Source organism: Ylistrum balloti, unplaced genomic scaffold (genome assembly GCF_031769215.1).
Source record: "Ylistrum balloti isolate Yb309-2 unplaced genomic scaffold, AGI_CSIRO_Ybal_v1 Utg370298, whole genome shotgun sequence".
Taxonomy (NCBI): Eukaryota; Metazoa; Mollusca; class Bivalvia; order Pectinida; family Pectinidae; genus Ylistrum; species Ylistrum balloti.
The window spans coordinates 921,149-938,044 of record NW_026782224.1 but is presented as its reverse complement, the minus strand read 5'-3'; the positions used below and the strand labels follow the sequence as shown (position 1 = coordinate 938,044).

The following is a 16,896-nucleotide window of genomic DNA, read 5'->3' as shown; positions in this document are numbered from 1 at the left end:
ACCGAAGAAAGTGTGATTTATGGGCGAAGTATAATGACGAATTGTTGTGTCCGGATGCAAATAATTTGTACGACACGCAGTTTAAAACTGTAATCGAAGAAAAAATATCAAGAGCTCCTACTATCACCTTCACCCTCCCATATGAAACATATTCTAGAGGACGGAATAACAGGAAAGGAACTACAATTTCAAATACGAAAACTGAAAACAGAGAAAGCCACTTGGATCTGATGGTATTTGTAATGAGAACTTGAAGTATGGTGGTAGAAACCTTGTCAAATCACTATGTGCTATTTTCAACTTGATCATGTCAACAGAATACGTTCCACATTCATTTCAGAAAAGAATAGTTATCCCGATTTTTAAAGGAGGAAATAAAAATTCCTCTGACTCTGCAAGCTACAGAAGCATAACATGGACGTCAAATATTGGAAAGTCATTTGAAAAGGTGTTGCTGAAAAGGATGGAGAAACAGTGACCCATAGCAACGTCAGTTTTCCACATCCTCTGCAGTTCGGGTTTAAGAAAGAGATGGGTGCTATTCCAGCTGTTTTTTTTACGTAGAAAGAGATGGTGTCTTTTTCACTGAAAGGAAATCATCGCTTTAAATTGCTTTCCTCCATAGCGAGAAAGCTTTTGACAGAAATAATTTTTATGCACTTAGGGATGTCGGTCTTCGATTTGGGGATATTACACCAATAGCATCTTCCGTAATCTGGGAACGCGTTATTTTACCTACGAGGATGTACGGGTGAAAGGTGTGGGAAGAAATGAGCGAGATTACACAACGGTCGAATTCTGCAAGAATTTGATAAAAATTCACTATCAGATAGCACCATTTAAACTCTTGGCCATTTGTAGACTGTCACACTTCATATATAAACAGCGATTATTGTTCATTGGAAGACTCTGTGTGGCTGATACACTCAAAATACATAACAAGTTGTTCAATTTTAACATCGGTATGTTTTTAATATTTGGATTGGCAGAATGCACGGAAATCTTTCGGTCGCTTATCATCACAATGTATAAATACGACCTTGATAAGTTTGTGAACAGTTTTATTAAATATGGATGTTTCCCCAGCAAAATCGCTTGGAAATATATAGTTAAGGATGCAATAACAAAAACTTCGGAATGTAACTGGAAAGAGCGCTTATTGAAACGGACTGATCTAACTCGTTTTCAGAATATCCATCCTAGCATTGCGACCTGCATCCCTCTCAATGGAATGGAACCGTCTATAGCGGTGTCGTTTATGGATAAGTGTCTTATCCTAACTCTAGCAGTTGAAAAGCGTCCAAAAGCTAAAATGAAGAGTTGGGGTCTGTCTAGTTTTGTTTAGTGTTAGGATAATTGTGAAATCCGTCTAATTTCTTTAAGATAATTATAAAGTCTGACACCATTCCAAGACCCCTTGACCGGCGTTACCACGCCTACTCTTTTTACGAAAAGTCACAGGAGGATCTTTAACGTGCAAGAGTGGGCAATTCTCACACGGGCCACCGTTTAAAGTCCCATCCGTCGGACTATAGGTAGTGGTCGGTTCGGTGCAGATGGATTTATAATGAACACTTGTTTTTTTGTTGTTGTTCCATCTTGAAAACCTTTCCAATCATATTGTTTAAGCTACTTTATCTCTTTACAACTGTATCTTGCTTTTTCTGTGATTCCACTTCATTCCTTCCGCATACACTGTTTCCTATTCCGAATTTGTGTCATTTCTTTGAATGTACTGATAAGTTGCGTTGAAGTAGAAAGTATTATGATAGTCTGAATTTATCTTAGATAGATTTAAGATTTTGGAGACAGAGAGATACTTAGGGTATGTATGGGTAGGGTGGCTGGATTGTGTTTTAGATTAGGTGTTTAATAGGAGTACGGTGTTAATTTTAACTTGTTACATTTGAGTTTGATAAAGAGGGATAGTTATCTTATGTGAACTATATATGGTTGTATGTTGAGTTTAATTGTGTTATCTTTTAAATTTCGAGTTTTAGACCCTATAACCAGTGTTGAATAAACAGCTCTGTATAATAACTATCGAGAACTGTATATCCCAATTGCCCTTCCTACCAGAGTTCCATATGCTACAAGCCAGGGTACAAGACCCGAATCCGACTGCAAACCAGTCCGAGAGAGTTTTACCCAGAGGTTTCCTTTATGTCTAATTTATACCGGACTTCAGGTCTTAAATGTGGAGTTTGTTTGTGCATTTTTCTTCCTTTTTTAGTCGTTTGTTTAAACAAATACTTGAAGTAGCGTGTTTACTGGTTTGCGTTGCTTTATTTATTTGTACAGTTTCAGATTATTTCACGAATGTGAATGCTGGGGGTGGGGCACAGAGGAGGACACCACATACCTCATGAGGTGTCCGTATGCACCAATGAATGAGAGGGGCAGTAGTAATCCTCTCTAGTACGGTCTCCCTGTGTATCCTGGGGATCCTACCTGTTGTGTGTGCTGTTCTGTATGTTTATGATGTTTGGGAGTTGTCTCCCTTCGACCTTTCTGTTTATCTTTTATATTTATTCTTAGGAATTCAATGAGCATTCTATGCACTAGTCTTTCATTTTCACGTGACATTAAAACCTGGTTGATGGATGCATATCGGATTTTTATTCTTTTAAAGAGTGAGATGTTTTCTTTCCTGATAGAATCTATTGCAATAAAGATTAATATATGATCTATTGTCTGTTCTGTTTCACAATGCGTACAGTCAGGTGAGATATCTTTAACCATTATAATGATGTTACTTTTTAATTTTGTGGTTCTTAATTTTAGCCTTATGATGGTAATATCTTCTAATTTATTTCGTCCTAAAGTTTTAGATTTAGTATTTGGTTTATCTATAATTTACCTTGGGTTGAATGATCTTTCCAAACTTTTCCATTTTTCTGACCATTTATTATTGATTGGTACTAGAATGTACTTCTGTCTGAGATAATTTCACCTTACATTCTATTGTGTTCTTCTGAAGAGTTATTTTTGGCTAGATTGTCAGCTTTTTATTACCCGGTATATCGACATGTGATGATACATACTCATAATTTACCAAATGTCCGTGTTGTTTTCAGTTTATAACTAGATTCAATATTGAGTTAAATGCATTACCTCTTTTTCTGGTCTGTATTGATTGAAATGAAGAAAGACTATCTGTAAGAATTACTGCTCTATTTGTGGACTTTTTGATGTTAATAAGTCTAAGTGCTAATTCTATAGCAATGATTTCACTGGAATAAACGGAGCCCTGATCTGTCAGTCTGAGTGATAATACAGTGTTGTATTCTCCGGAATAAATATCTAACCCTACTCTGTTAGTTTGTGGATTTTTGATCCGTCAGTATAATATTTGGTTCGATCATTATATTTCTCGTCAATTATGGATAATGCTTTTGCCCTAGTTTCTGCTGGCTTTTCCTGTTTTTGGTTTTGTCTAAAAAATTTTTTTCTAATATCGGGAGAGTCTAATTTCCAGGGCGGTGTTGGATTTGGAAAAAATACCTAATTATAATTTGGTGAAAGTTGTGCTCGACGAGAAGATTATTTCTTAAAAAGTTATATGGCTGTTTGGCCTGTTGTTTTAGTTTGTTTCTGTATTTAATGTGTTTTCTGGTTTTTGATTTTTTGTCCTAGTGTTTATGTTCTGGCTCAATATTGAATTATGAGCTTTTCACTCTTTAATCTTAATGGCAGTTTACCGGATTCAGCTTAAATGCTTATTGGTGCGGTGTTTTTTTAAAGTTTCTGAAGCTATTTCGAACCTTTTTAATGCATTCTCAGAAGCAGAATGGTAAACCTAACAGCCATAGTCAATTTGTTTGTACACAGTTTATTTCTGGAGACGTATCTTAATGTGTAAAGTGCATTTATACAGCGTTCTTTTATATTTTTGATGTGTGAATTCCGTGTTGATTTTTTTTTATCAAACATCATACCTAAGTATCGTGTTTCTTTCACAAACTTAATTTCATTTTCATCTAGGTATAATTCTGGACATTTTTCTTTTCTCGAAAAGGACATGGCTACTGTTTTTTTCTTTTGAAATTTTAAGCCCCCATTGGTCAGTCCATTCCTGGAAAACGTCTAAAGTGCCGAATGCTGACGTCATCCACAAACTGAACTATGTAAGCTATTTTTATCTTTTTACTTTTTTCTTTTAAATTGAGGTCTAATTTATTGATAAAATTAATGAAAATTGTTGGTGTTAAAACAGTACCTTAGGGGGCACCATTGTCTAGTGTAAGTTCATCTGACTGAACTTTACGAACGTAGATATGGACATAGAGGCATTGTTTTGCCTGCGTCCATTATTAACTTAACTTAACTTTAGGAAGTGGATGGTGAATCTTAACATGTTTCCGGTTATTCCTACTGCGTTAAGTGATAGTATTAGACCCTCGTGCTAAATAAGGTCGTAACCTTTTTCGAAGTCGGGGAAGACAGCTATAGCACAGAAGTATAGATTGCTTTTCATTTTGGATGTTATTCAGACTAACGAGTCTAATGTTGACCTAAGATTCCTGAAACCCCTTTTGCCACTCGAGCGGGATCGCGGGGTGGTTTTACTCCCTTCTGCTCGCCTATCGCTCGTCACTCCCGCAGGGTTTGAGAACCAAATCACCTCAATTGCATTGTGAAGTTGACTGTATCAAAGCTTAATTCAACAAGATAACTTGACTCATATGCATTCCAAATGAGATTTCCCTTCGACATAACAAAGAACGTTTATCAACAGCGTGATATATAACTTTATTAAAAACTTAAATGCATTGAATAAACAATTTTATTCTCAATATCAATGATTTTTGTATGTTTAAGATTCCCCTGACGTCTGAAATATATAAGTATATTCAATTGAATACAAAGTGTCATTGATAATGTGGTCCTTAAAGTGCTTGGCCTTGATATTGTCTCGATTTATGTCAACAAACATTAATTACATCGTATTAAATGTCTGATAATCGCAATCATTTGGGACCTTCCCTGTATAACCGTGAGAGGCTGTAAACATCAAATACTTATAACCCGAATCAAAAGCAAGACACGTTTGTTTGTCTAAACGCCGACAACATATGGTCAATATCATGACGATGAGAACCGCGCCCAGTATACATATAGAGATGATGTACAGGGTTTCCCTAGTTTTGAAACTCTGGACCTCATACCAGGTCGATAAATGTTTTCCCGTAACATCAGGAACTGATAGTCCGGAGTTGAGCTGCAATTTGTCCTCTGGGGCAGAGTTTTCTGGCAAACCCGTCTCCACTGAAACAGTCAATACAAATTTAACGTTTTCGTCTTCATCTCAATGATTGTATGTAAATGATAAACGATATATTTGCATTGATAACGAAGTAATATTGTAGCATAATTACTACATTAATGTCTACGTACAACGCGAGTAGGAAAACTTGTTTTCATCGATAACTTAGTAAGAAAAATCTCATCCTAAAATATCTTAGTTATAACTACGTGTAGTTCAGAGAGCTGTACATTATGACATTTAGAGGACCAGAAAACAATAAACACATATGTAATGATACATGTGAGGGAGAGAGGGCTGAGGACAAATTAGGGCTTTCTGTACAATATAACGTACCATTGATAAATTCTTCAAATTCCTCTTGCGGGAAGTTGAAATTACCACACGTGGGGAAGTTTTTGGGAGTTGGTGGCATCTGGTCCACGTCTCCGACTTGGAGTATGAGAGCCATTCCTGTGATTTGGTGTATCTCTATGTGACAATGTAGGAACCAGAAACCTGAAACAGAAGTAGTTCGTATTAGTACTTGTACGGATGTTGTGATAATATCCATGACGACGTGTTAAACAAAATATGTAAACCAGACTTAGGATGATTAAGAGGTAAACATTCTTTGGAAAATCCATGATACGGCGAATAGATTTCTGATATAAAACAACAGCGTTACTTTGGTTTGAAGTGCAGTGTATGGATAAATATTTAATCTACTGGAATATTTCATCAACACGTCCCGCAACATATCAAGGTTCAATGTTTAAATGTGATCAGTCTTAACATGTACATTGCAAATAATCAAAACATGATTTTTCAGGTTCTATTCAGTAGTGGTCACTTCATAAAGAAATTTTAAATACGTACTTTATTGGTCTAACCTACCCGGGTTGTTGGCAGTCATCCTGGTTACTGTGTAGCCGTGCCTAGGTACTAACACCGAGTCCTTTATTGGGGGATCCACCAAATTCAGACCAGGAATGTTGTCTCCACCCCAGGTGTCGTTTGACCACGAGGCATTGTCACAAAACACAGAATCACAATGGATATCCTCGTTAAGACCAACAGATATTCCGGAAGCATTATACTTTGAGTAGGCGACCTTGAGCACGTGGAATGTGTGACCGTGTAAGTGCATTGGGTGCTGCAACCCAAGTTCTACCATGTCAACCAAAGGACCTGATAAACAGATAATTAATCCCTTCATTAATATCACAATCTAGAATGTTTAATAGGGATTTCTAAACATATTGTTTTGCTATCAATACTTAAAACAGGTATTGCCAAACTGAGAGCGTGCATTCAATGCAAAACTACTATTTTCTTTTCATTTACAAATTCAAGGCACGTGCATATATAGCGAGTAAAGAGAGTACATACCTGGGCTGACCATAACGAACTGGACCGTACTACCGAGATCAACTTTGATGATTTGTGTACAAAAGCAGACTCCCTTATAACAGCGGAGGTCAGTGCTGTTACAATTCACCACAGCGTCAGCCATATTAGGGAAAGTCTGTAACAAATTATATATCAATGTAGGACGTAAATTAATGTCCATTCATTCTAGCAAAACACACTCTCAACCGACTTAAAAAGTACAAGTGTGCATGTTTTTTTTGTCTTAGTCATATGTTAGAACAACACATGGCAGCACAGTGTTTTTTTCCGGAAGCCATTAAAATGTTATATTACTATCAGGAATGATTTAGCGGCCTGTTAGTTCCATGTCTTACGAACTGTTTACTTTGAATAAAATGTTCAATTTATATAACGTAACAACACTCTATATTAGTACCCATAGATACTCACATGTAAAGCGCTGGTTGGCTTTAAAAAACTCTTTCCATTTATGTGAGCGAAATCTGTTTCAGCTACAAAAAGTATCAAACGCATATTTAGGTATATGCCTTATAAATTATCATGAAGCTTGTCAAACAGTTCCACGACAATGTGTTATCTATTCTCGTCAAGGAGTTTTTGGCCGACGTAATGAAACTTAAAACACTGATGGAATGACAGAAGATAATGCCAGTCGTGAAGAAATCGTTAACTTAGGAAGGTATTTGATAGCAAAGCAATTCTACTGCTGATATCGAGTTATGTGTTGGAGGAGTGGAGGAAGGGAGATAATCGTTATCATGTTACTTTCGTTATTTCGCTGAGTCTTATCATACATGAGGATAATTACTTTGGAAATGTACACTAAGAAATATCTCCTTGAATGTCCCGTCCTCCGTGTATTTAGGGACAACGCGCTCGTCACGTTCATGACTGGACAACTGAAGCTCTCCAATGGATGTGCAGTTTAGATGGTAGGTAGGTGGGTACTCACTTAAAAAAACAAAACACAAAATCGTAAGTCCATAAAACACTGTATAATTCTTCTAAGGCAAACTGAGTTAAGGAGTCCAAAATTCAGAAATGAGTTTCATTTTAGAAAGATTTTATATTAAGAAGACAATGGGTATTTGGCAACAGGTGAACGCCTATAGAAGTTATCTCCCTTGTGTGGACAAATGAATGCATATGAGACACATTACATACTGATCACATCTAGCTGTTGTACATAAAAGACGAGTTACCTCCCCTCTATCGTGGGATTTAATTTAAATTAAATCTTTTTCGGTAGGGCACGCCGATATTACGACGTACTGGATACTTTTTGGGTCATGTTACCGCTCTCGGGATATCAGCAAAAATGGTGGCCAACTCCTAAGTATACTGCCAAACTGTTTCCTCTACCTATTGTGTTGTCGTGTGGAAGTTGATTATAAATCCAAGGCTTGGAAACAAATGGGTCGGCAGTTGAGATGGGAGTTACAACAGGTGGGGAGAGATGCAGGTTTATGGAGATTATGCGAATGTTTTGTAGTCGTCGCCATGGCCCCATCGGTAAATATTTAATTAACCAGTACGTTGTTAGATTTAATGTGTTGGATCTTCGTAAATGTGGCTGATTCTTTCGTAATAGCACCTTTTCATTTTTTTGAGAATGTGGAACTTTTGATTCAGGATTTACCAGGCGATGATATATTGTATCTACATGTGAATATTTTTTGTTCGTTATTTGATAAATTCGAAGTGAACGGAAAGTATATAACCTCAACAATACACAAGAATTTGATAAAGTAGGCGTTATTGTAACACACAATAACAGACTACAACATACATATTCTATAAGGTGACAATACTTCATACACGTAGCAAACAACAAACATATTATACTTGATAATCGCCTTACGACAATAATAATTACAATAATAAATAAATAAAAAATGAAAAAACATAATTTAATTCAAACTCAAATTCGATGAAATTAAAGGAAAATATGAACCAAATAGAGATTTACATAGAGACTCGCGAGAGTGGGCAAGGGGAATAAAAATAGGTGTTCCTGACGGCTAGAATCTTCGGCTTCGTCAGGGGACAACCGCCAAGTAAATCTTTATCAATTCAAGTAAGTAATTATCTCAAATCGTAACCGTCTTGTCTTTATACCAGAGATGGTGAGCAATCCCTCGTATACTTACTGTACCATGCAGTTGATGTCTGTACAGGGATCCGTCTCAACACATCGCTTCCTTGAGGAGACAGGCACTCCTTCTGCTACAGATTCGTAGCGGACAATACCCTTCACTTGGCCGGCTCCATTAGCCTAGGATGATAAGAATGGGAAAAAAACAAAATCAGATCACTTAAAGAACCCAGAAAATAAAACATGATATTTATCACTGAAATAATATATTTAAGTATAATTGAACTGTTTAGTTATGATATCTATAGCCACAAAAGACACAAGAGCGTTTAAAACTCTCCGTACATGTTACTGTCTTTGTCCTGTTAGTAAGACGTAAGAAATGACCCTACTGACCCTATGGAGTGTATTAGTAAACTCGGAAGATATTTCCTCTCTTTTCTCAGTACCGTCTTATTCTTAATAATATTCCCTTTAACACTGCAACACTTTTGACCTTAGGTCGAGCGTTCGTCCCTGTGACTTTGTATTCCGTCCTCTGGCCAACACATACCAGAACTACTACAACCTGTTTCTCGTTCATCAGTTAGTGTAACGACTGGTTCACCAGTTGTCAGTATGATGTGACCGGATTGGCTGTCGTTTTAGAAGCCTACGGCGGAATACTTCACTTCGGCAGTATATAGTTCAGTGTGTTAGCACTATAGACTCACTTACATGAACATACCGCAGTCCTCAAATACACAAAATTCAACACATAAACTAAGCTCGCATACACAACGGGAGGCCGTCACTAAAAAACCGAAGTTATTATAGGATGTTAACCAAACAAACAATGTTGTTGTCTTATTAAGTTTTACACTAGATTTAAAGTTAAACAAAGATATGCATACGGACAGTGTTATACATCAGGTGAAAGGGTCATTTATGCCAACAATAATCACGCCGTTACGGTCACGTGGTGGGAGTCGTTTGTAGTATTTGTCTATTTAGAGTATAATCAAATATTCAAATGCAATTATAACGTAGGTTTCGTATTGTTTCCTGTTTTGAAAGCTAAAATATAAGACGAAATATACCTCCACCCGGAACCAGTAGTTATCAGGGGTTTGTGTCGTGCGCAGTAGAAAGTCTATTCTCTCCCCTGGTACGGTGGTGATAGCGTCCAACTCTACCCTTCGTACGCCTCGACCGTCTATCGCTATCAACTCTAGCTTATGCTGGATAAAGTTGATAATATAGAAATGTATAACGTCTTAAATCACCATATAGTGTTTCATCTTGTATATCTATATATATCCAGTAAATCGACTAGAATACTTCATGTTTAAAATTCTACTTCATCATTTACTGTTACCAAGAAGTTGAATTTCGATAAACAAGGAAACTGCAGATATGTCGGTTTTTTCTTATGGTAATCGATCATCAGCTTTTACAAATTCCAAAGTGACTTTTTTCCATGACAAAACAATATGAAGTCATATTTAATGGCCATATCCATTACAATTTTCACCAATCGGCGATTAAACTCAAAAAAGGCATGCTAGATGCTCGTTCTAGATGCTCGTTAGTTTGTCTGTTGGTTTTAAATGGTCGATGAAGCAAAGGACGCTTACTGTCCGCCCTTTTTCAATTAATTTTGGTTATGGGTACTAATCATATCAGAATGTTGGCATCATTTTTCTTTTCATTTTACATTATTATATTAAGGTATTTAAATTTGTCATTCTTAACAAGTGAAAAAAAATATTACAATTATCAATTTTCATTTAGGAATTCTTAATCGCATATATAACCTTATCCTGCGAAATCCAATGTCTGTAAGATAATTAAAAGTAAACAAAGAAAAAAACAAAAACAAAATGAATTTCAAGTCCCACGAACATGTTAAATTTTACAGTCGATAGTATTGAGAAGTTAATATTTGGCTAATTCACGACTGAGTGTGTCACTTCCTACCTTGTCCACGGAGATCTGTAGTGCAAACCCATTACCAGAGTTGATTAATCGGAACCGGTATGTTTTATTACTCTTGACCACAAAGGTTTCGTAAGGTAAATCGGGGTACATCGGGGTATCGCCAAACTCAGGGTAATTATGCCCTTAGATGAAAACAAAGCATATGAAATCGGGTCAATCGGTGTCAGAAACAACCTAAAGTATAACATAATGAGGCTATACTTCTGACAAAATGTCGGACAGTCCACTGCGTGAGACATGATTTCATCTGAACAGTTTTATAAATTATAAACTCCATGTAGGGGTAGATATTAGACGGACGACATGGTAGTTTTTAGGTATATGCTATAACAACAGATTAGTCGTGTGATAAGTGTTATAACACTAATAATACTTTAATTACGATATGGGTTTTGTTATACTGAAAACCATATCATGTGATATACCTCCTATCACATAACTACACTGTTATCAGTGTAATAACATCCATCAATTCACTACCCTATTATCAATATAATCACACAGATAACAGGGCAGTTTATTGGTGTTATTAAACTGATAACAGGGTAGTTTATTGGTGTTATTATACTGATAACAGGGTAGTTTATTGGTGTTATTATACTGATAACAGGGTAGTTTATTGGTGTTATTATACTGATAACAGGGCAGTTTATTGGTGTTATTATACTTATAACAGGGTAGTTTATAGGTGTTATTATACTGATAACAGGGCAGTTTATTGGTGTTATTATACAGATAACAGGGTAGTTTATTGGTGTAATTATACAGATAACAGGGTAGTTTATTGGTGTTATTATACTGATAACAGGGCAGTTTATTGGTGTTATTATACTGATAACAGAGTAGTTTATTGGTGTTATTATACTGATAACAGGGTAGTTTATTGGTGTTATTATACTGATAACAGAGTAGTTTATTGGTGTTATTATACAGATAACAGGGTAGTTTATTGGTGTTATTATACTGATAACAGGGTAGTTTATTGGTGTTATTATACTGATAACTGGGTAGAGAAGTGATTTGTGTTGTATGTTATTACACAAACCAAAGGAAATCTATTCCATAAAGGTATATATATATATATGTACCTCTTCCATTAATGACTCCGGACTGAAACAGCATGAAACCAGCCAGGCTTCCGTCACTCTTTAGTATATCTGAGGCAAAGAAACACCGCGGATCGTCGGGCCCGAATGCATACCTAGAAAACCATATTGCATCAACGTTATATCATGGTAAATGGAAGAGTATAAACAGACATGCTGTTCAAGGACAGACAGCGTCTAATGAAATGTTGAACTGTAATAATACGATAGGTTAAATACATCTATTAATTACAAATATATATATACTTCATTGTTTTTCTTCTATAATGGATAAATCCTCTGTTTCGTCATAAAAGACAAGACATACCTGCGGAGGTCCCAGATGAAATGTTCCGTTAACTCTAACGAGGATTTATGTAACCAGTCCTGTGTCAGCACTACGAACTCTTTCTCTATGTGCTCCTCAGTATCCGATGTCTGCAATATTTGTTATATATAATTAAGTATATATGTTGTTAATCTCTAGCACAGTACAACATTTTGAGCATTATTCTATATGTGAACTCGCATCTGGTGATCAGTTTTGATAAATTTCTTATATATGTTTCTATTACTAATCAATTTAAAGCAGTTTCGCACCATAGTGTAGCAGGTTGTTGAAATCCTATATTGATTATAGTACTATTCAAATGATAACGGCATACAGTATTAACCTTTGCTTCTTTAAGTTTGGGAAGAACGATAAGTGCTCCTGCCAAGCCGTCAGTCCTTTGAACTCCCAGGTGAGAGTGATACCAGTGGGTTCCGGATGGTTCTGCTATGAACCTGACAAATACAGATTAACAAAGATTGTGTGGTGAACAGTTCTGTTTCCGTATCATCAGTACAACCGACTACTGGATATAATAGATATGAAGGACAACCACTGAATTATCATACAAGAACGGATATTAACAACATTCTATTGTAGCGTTAGATTACATTTTAATCGACTGCAGTTTAAATGGGAAATGTCTGTTATTGCCAATATTTATCGCCAAAGAAAACGTGCCCTTTACATACTTTGAGAAACTATTTATCAAATTTAAAAACGACACAAATATTGTCTTACCTGTATGTAAATGATTGTCCGGGACTTATAGGACACTGGCTAATCATGCTCACTCCGTCCATCCACGGAGTGCCCCTTTGGTAGATACCATGCCAATGGATGGTCACTCCTTCCATGAGAAGGGCATTTTTAACGTGAACTACCACCTGATGGTATAGTACAAGATTATTTAATAAGATATACTTATTCTTGTCCCATTAATGATTCATAAAATAAAACAAAACATTTTAATGTGCAGTATACAGATATCGAATCACGTGGTAAGCTGTTCGGAGCCAAACGCAGCTGAAGATCTTGTTAAAAATTTGCACCTACATTATGCGTGCATTTTCCATGTACCTTCATAGAGTATTATATCTATGCAAAGTCATATCTAGTAGTATCTGATATTAATACTCCATAATTTAATGACACAGTGACTTTTAAAAGGACTTATATATCGCATTTTCTACAGTCTGAAAGAATTGATAAGTAATTGTAATTAAATAGTTAGGTATCGTGTATTTTATTGCTTTAACAACAATACTTTTCAGCTGCCTATCTATGTTCTATGTTCGTTTTAACAATAAACCTGCCACCTGTCATTCATACATTAAAATAAAATATCTATACTTGTGTATCCTCCACAATGTATCTATCGATATTGCTACTAGTTAACGGTCCCGTCATTATTTAAACCAGGTGTTAATGACCAGTATTTGTTTACATCCTTAAGACTTATATCAAAATAAAAAGAAAAATTTTTGAGGCATCTACATATGACATCACATGAAAAATTTATTTGTAAATTGTAAATGAAAAAAAATAGGTATAATTATTCTGTTGCCATGACGTTGTCCACTAGGTGCTTCCGTATGATATGGCTGTCTACAAATCAAAGATTATATCACTATGGTTTATAACTGAAATATGAGACATCTAGATGTACTGTTAGATTTTGATGTATAGGCAAAAGGTAGATAAAAAATAATGATTTAATTTTTTCATCTAAGGGTAATTTTTTAAATCTCGACTCCTTTTACTTATTCTAGTTAAGTATGGCTCTTTGATAGGCGATGTCACTGTTCTACGATGCGGATAAGATTTTTTTTAAATACGCCATGAAAGCCTGGAGATATTAAATGCTAATGAAATAATTCTTATCCAAATACATTGGGGTATCTACATATCTTATAGAAAAAGGCTGAACAATATTATAATTATTCTGCTATATAACTTTTTACTAGATACATATACATTTATAATTGCTTTCAACATCCATAAATTATGTCAAATGCCCTTTAAAGCAAACCCACCTCCTGTCCTTCATATACAACAATGGAGGGTCCCGGAAACTTGCCATTAACCGAGTACAGAATCTTATAGGAACCATCTCCAGTTAGGGTGTATAGTAGATCTGTAACCAAGGACATTTTGTTGAGATGCATTCTCATTTCCGTCGACTTTTGTTTATTTCATATCAAATATATGTTTGTGTTATTGTTTTGTAAATACGAGTCAACGTGAAACTGAATAGAAAAAAAAATTGACAAAAAGAAATGGACGACTTAGAAATAGTCATATCAAATTTCATCAACTCAGTATCGTAGAAAATACTGTTAATTTGCAACAATGTATCGTCCACTATCACATCGCTATCATCGATTGCATTTCAGACTGTAGATAGTATATCTATTAGTAACGCTTACCTTCATTCGTTGCCTTTTCATAGAGAGAGCAATCGAGCCGTTTATAAAACGAATCATTTCTGTAGACGATTGGGTTGCCGTCATCGTCATAGTCATGGTACCATACCATTGTCTCTGTGTAGTTGATGAGCCAGTGGAATTCACAAAGTTTTTCATTCTCGCCACAACTTGGAGTGACTTCATGGTTAAATGGAGCAAACCCTAATACAGACCACCCGCCTAACACTGACAGGAAAGCGACAGCGGTCACCCAGCCAGACATTCTACTATTAATACATCCTATCATTCTACCTACATTATTATGTATATGGGTATTTAGTAAATCTGCACTATAGTGTTAAATCATCTAGATATCTGCTATTATACAGCTTTATGTTTGTTGACACTGTCGGATGGATGTTTTCAGTCACGTGTGAAGGCGTTTCACGTGAAGACGTTCATGCAGTGTTAGTGTAACGTATTAATCAGTAAAGCTATTTCTAAACTGATTCAGCTCACAGGAATCATCAGCCTTTCAAGTGTTTGTGGAGTTACATATATCTAGTCCTTCACTTTGCATTACACCATACAATCACATATAACATTGATGAAAACTTACAAAAGATCTATACCGTAGCGACATGTGTATGTTTGTTAACAATAAATTGTTTTTGTAAGATACCAATGTTAAACTCTCCATTATCTGAAGGCCACACGATTATCTATTAAAAATTGTTTCTTGATGAAGTGATAACCCATTACCAGCTTAGTATCGCGGCTATTATTATTGTTATGTTTCGTGTAGTAAATTGCTGTTTCGTGTAGTAAATTGGGGTTTCGTGTAGTAAGGTGCTGTTTAGTGTAGTAAGGTGCTGTTTCGTGTAGTAAATTGGGGTTTCGTGTAGTAAATTGCGGTTTCGTGTAGTAAGGTGCTGTTTAGTGTAGTAAGGTGCTGTTTAGTGTAGTAAGGTGCTGTTTAGTATAGTAAGGTGCTGTTTCGTGTAGTAAATTGCGGTTTCGTGTAGTAAGGTGCTGTTTAGTGTAGTAAGGTGCTGTTTCGTGTAGTAAATTGCGGTTTCGTGTAGTAAATTGCGGTTTCGTGTAGTAAGGTGCTGTTTAGTGTAGTAAGGTGCTGTTTCGTGTAGTAAATTGCGGTTTCGTGTAGTAAATTGGGGTTTCGTGTAGTAAGGTGCTGTTTAGTGTAGTAAGGTGCTGTTTCGTGTAGTAAATTGCGGTTTCGTGTAGTAAATTGCGGTTTCGTGTAGTAAGGTGCTGTTTAGTGTTGAAAGGTGCTGTTTCGTGTAGTTAATTGCTGTTTCGTGTAGTAAGGTGCTGTTTCGTGTAGTAAGGTGCTGTTTAGTGTTGAAAGGTGCTGTTTCGTGTAGTTAATTGCTGTTTCGTGCAGTAAGGTGCTGTTTCGTGTAGTAAGGTGCTGTTAGTGTCGCAACATGCTGTTTCGTGTAGTAAGGTGCTGTTAGTGTCGCAACGTGCTGTTTCGTGTAGAAAGGTGCTGTTTCGTGTAGTAAGGTGCTGTTAGTGTAGTAAGGTGCTGTTTAGTGTAGTAAGGTGCTATTTCGTGTAGTAAGGTGCTGTTTCGTGTAGTAAGGTGCCGTTAGTGTCGCAACGTGCTGTTAGTGTAGTAAGGTGCTGTTAGTGTAGTAAGGTGCTGTTTCGTGTTGAAAGGTGCTGTTTATTGTAGTAGGGTTAGTAAGGCGCTGTTTCGTCTAGTAAGGTGCTGTATCGAGTCGTAACGAGCTCTTTCGTGTCGTAAGGTGCTGTTAAATACATCATGTTGATCTATCAAATGATATCACATTAAATATACTTCACTCATAAAACTGTCAATTTTTTCCTTTTTTATATTTCAAATCGTTCTACATCTGGAAGGGCTTCTTTGTACCTGATCATTCACCTTATCGTCACGGTTGTGTGTTGTCTCGACACGCTCCTCTTCAAACCGGTCTTTTCTGGCGCGTGACCAGGGCGGTCGTATGATCGGGACTGTCATGTGATCAGAAACGTCATTTGATTATACATGTTTATAACATTGTCACCTTTGTAGTGTTATTTCTAAAATGTTAACTAAATGTTTTAGAATGCAGCAGTGTAAAACACAAATGTTATACTTAAAGATTAACCACAGACATGTTCAGATTACAAGAGAGCTTTTCATTGTCCCCAGTATAGTATTTGAGTTTATTCTATCATTATTTCAAATAAAACTTTATCAGGTTTTTGTAGCTGTAAACATACATTGAGTGAGAAAAGGCACATCGTAAAACGTACTTTAACGAATGTTTATCCGCCAGTTACACGTGATAATAAGAAAACAGGCCCTTATATATGAAAGGGAAATT

General features: G+C 36.1%; 1 protein-coding gene across 1 annotated transcript; it reads right to left on the bottom strand.

Annotated features, from left to right (window-relative positions):
* Window positions 1-4,489: 4,489 nt before the first annotated feature.
* Window positions 4,490-14,822, bottom strand: LOC132553117 (uncharacterized). Its single transcript, XM_060217329.1, has 16 exons — window positions 14,561-14,822; window positions 14,168-14,244; window positions 12,873-13,018; window positions 12,475-12,586; window positions 12,129-12,238; window positions 11,804-11,916; window positions 10,695-10,837; window positions 9,815-9,955; window positions 8,791-8,915; window positions 7,449-7,591; window positions 7,070-7,131; window positions 6,638-6,773; window positions 6,143-6,436; window positions 5,603-5,764; window positions 5,169-5,268; window positions 4,490-4,646 (listed from the first exon to the last, which is right to left on the bottom strand). Exons 1-16 carry the CDS (start codon window positions 14,820-14,822, stop codon window positions 4,490-4,492), a joined length of 2,283 nt encoding a protein of 760 aa, XP_060073312.1.
* Between the last annotated feature and the right edge of the window lie 2,074 nt (window positions 14,823-16,896).

Bases quoted from the DNA above. Each gene is read 5' to 3' on its own strand.
- LOC132553117 (XM_060217329.1), bottom strand. From the start codon at position 14,822: ATGTCTGGCTGGGTGACCGCTGTCGCTTTCCTGTCAGTGTTAGGCGGG. The intron at 14,245-14,560 runs GTAAGCGTTACT...CCCTAACTGGAG, and splicing joins TGAAAAGGCAACGAATGAAG to ATGGTTCCTATAAGATTCTG. The intron at 7,592-8,790 runs GTAAGTATACGA...TGTTTTTTTAAG, and splicing joins GACATCAACTGCATGGTACA to TGAGTACCCACCTACCTACC.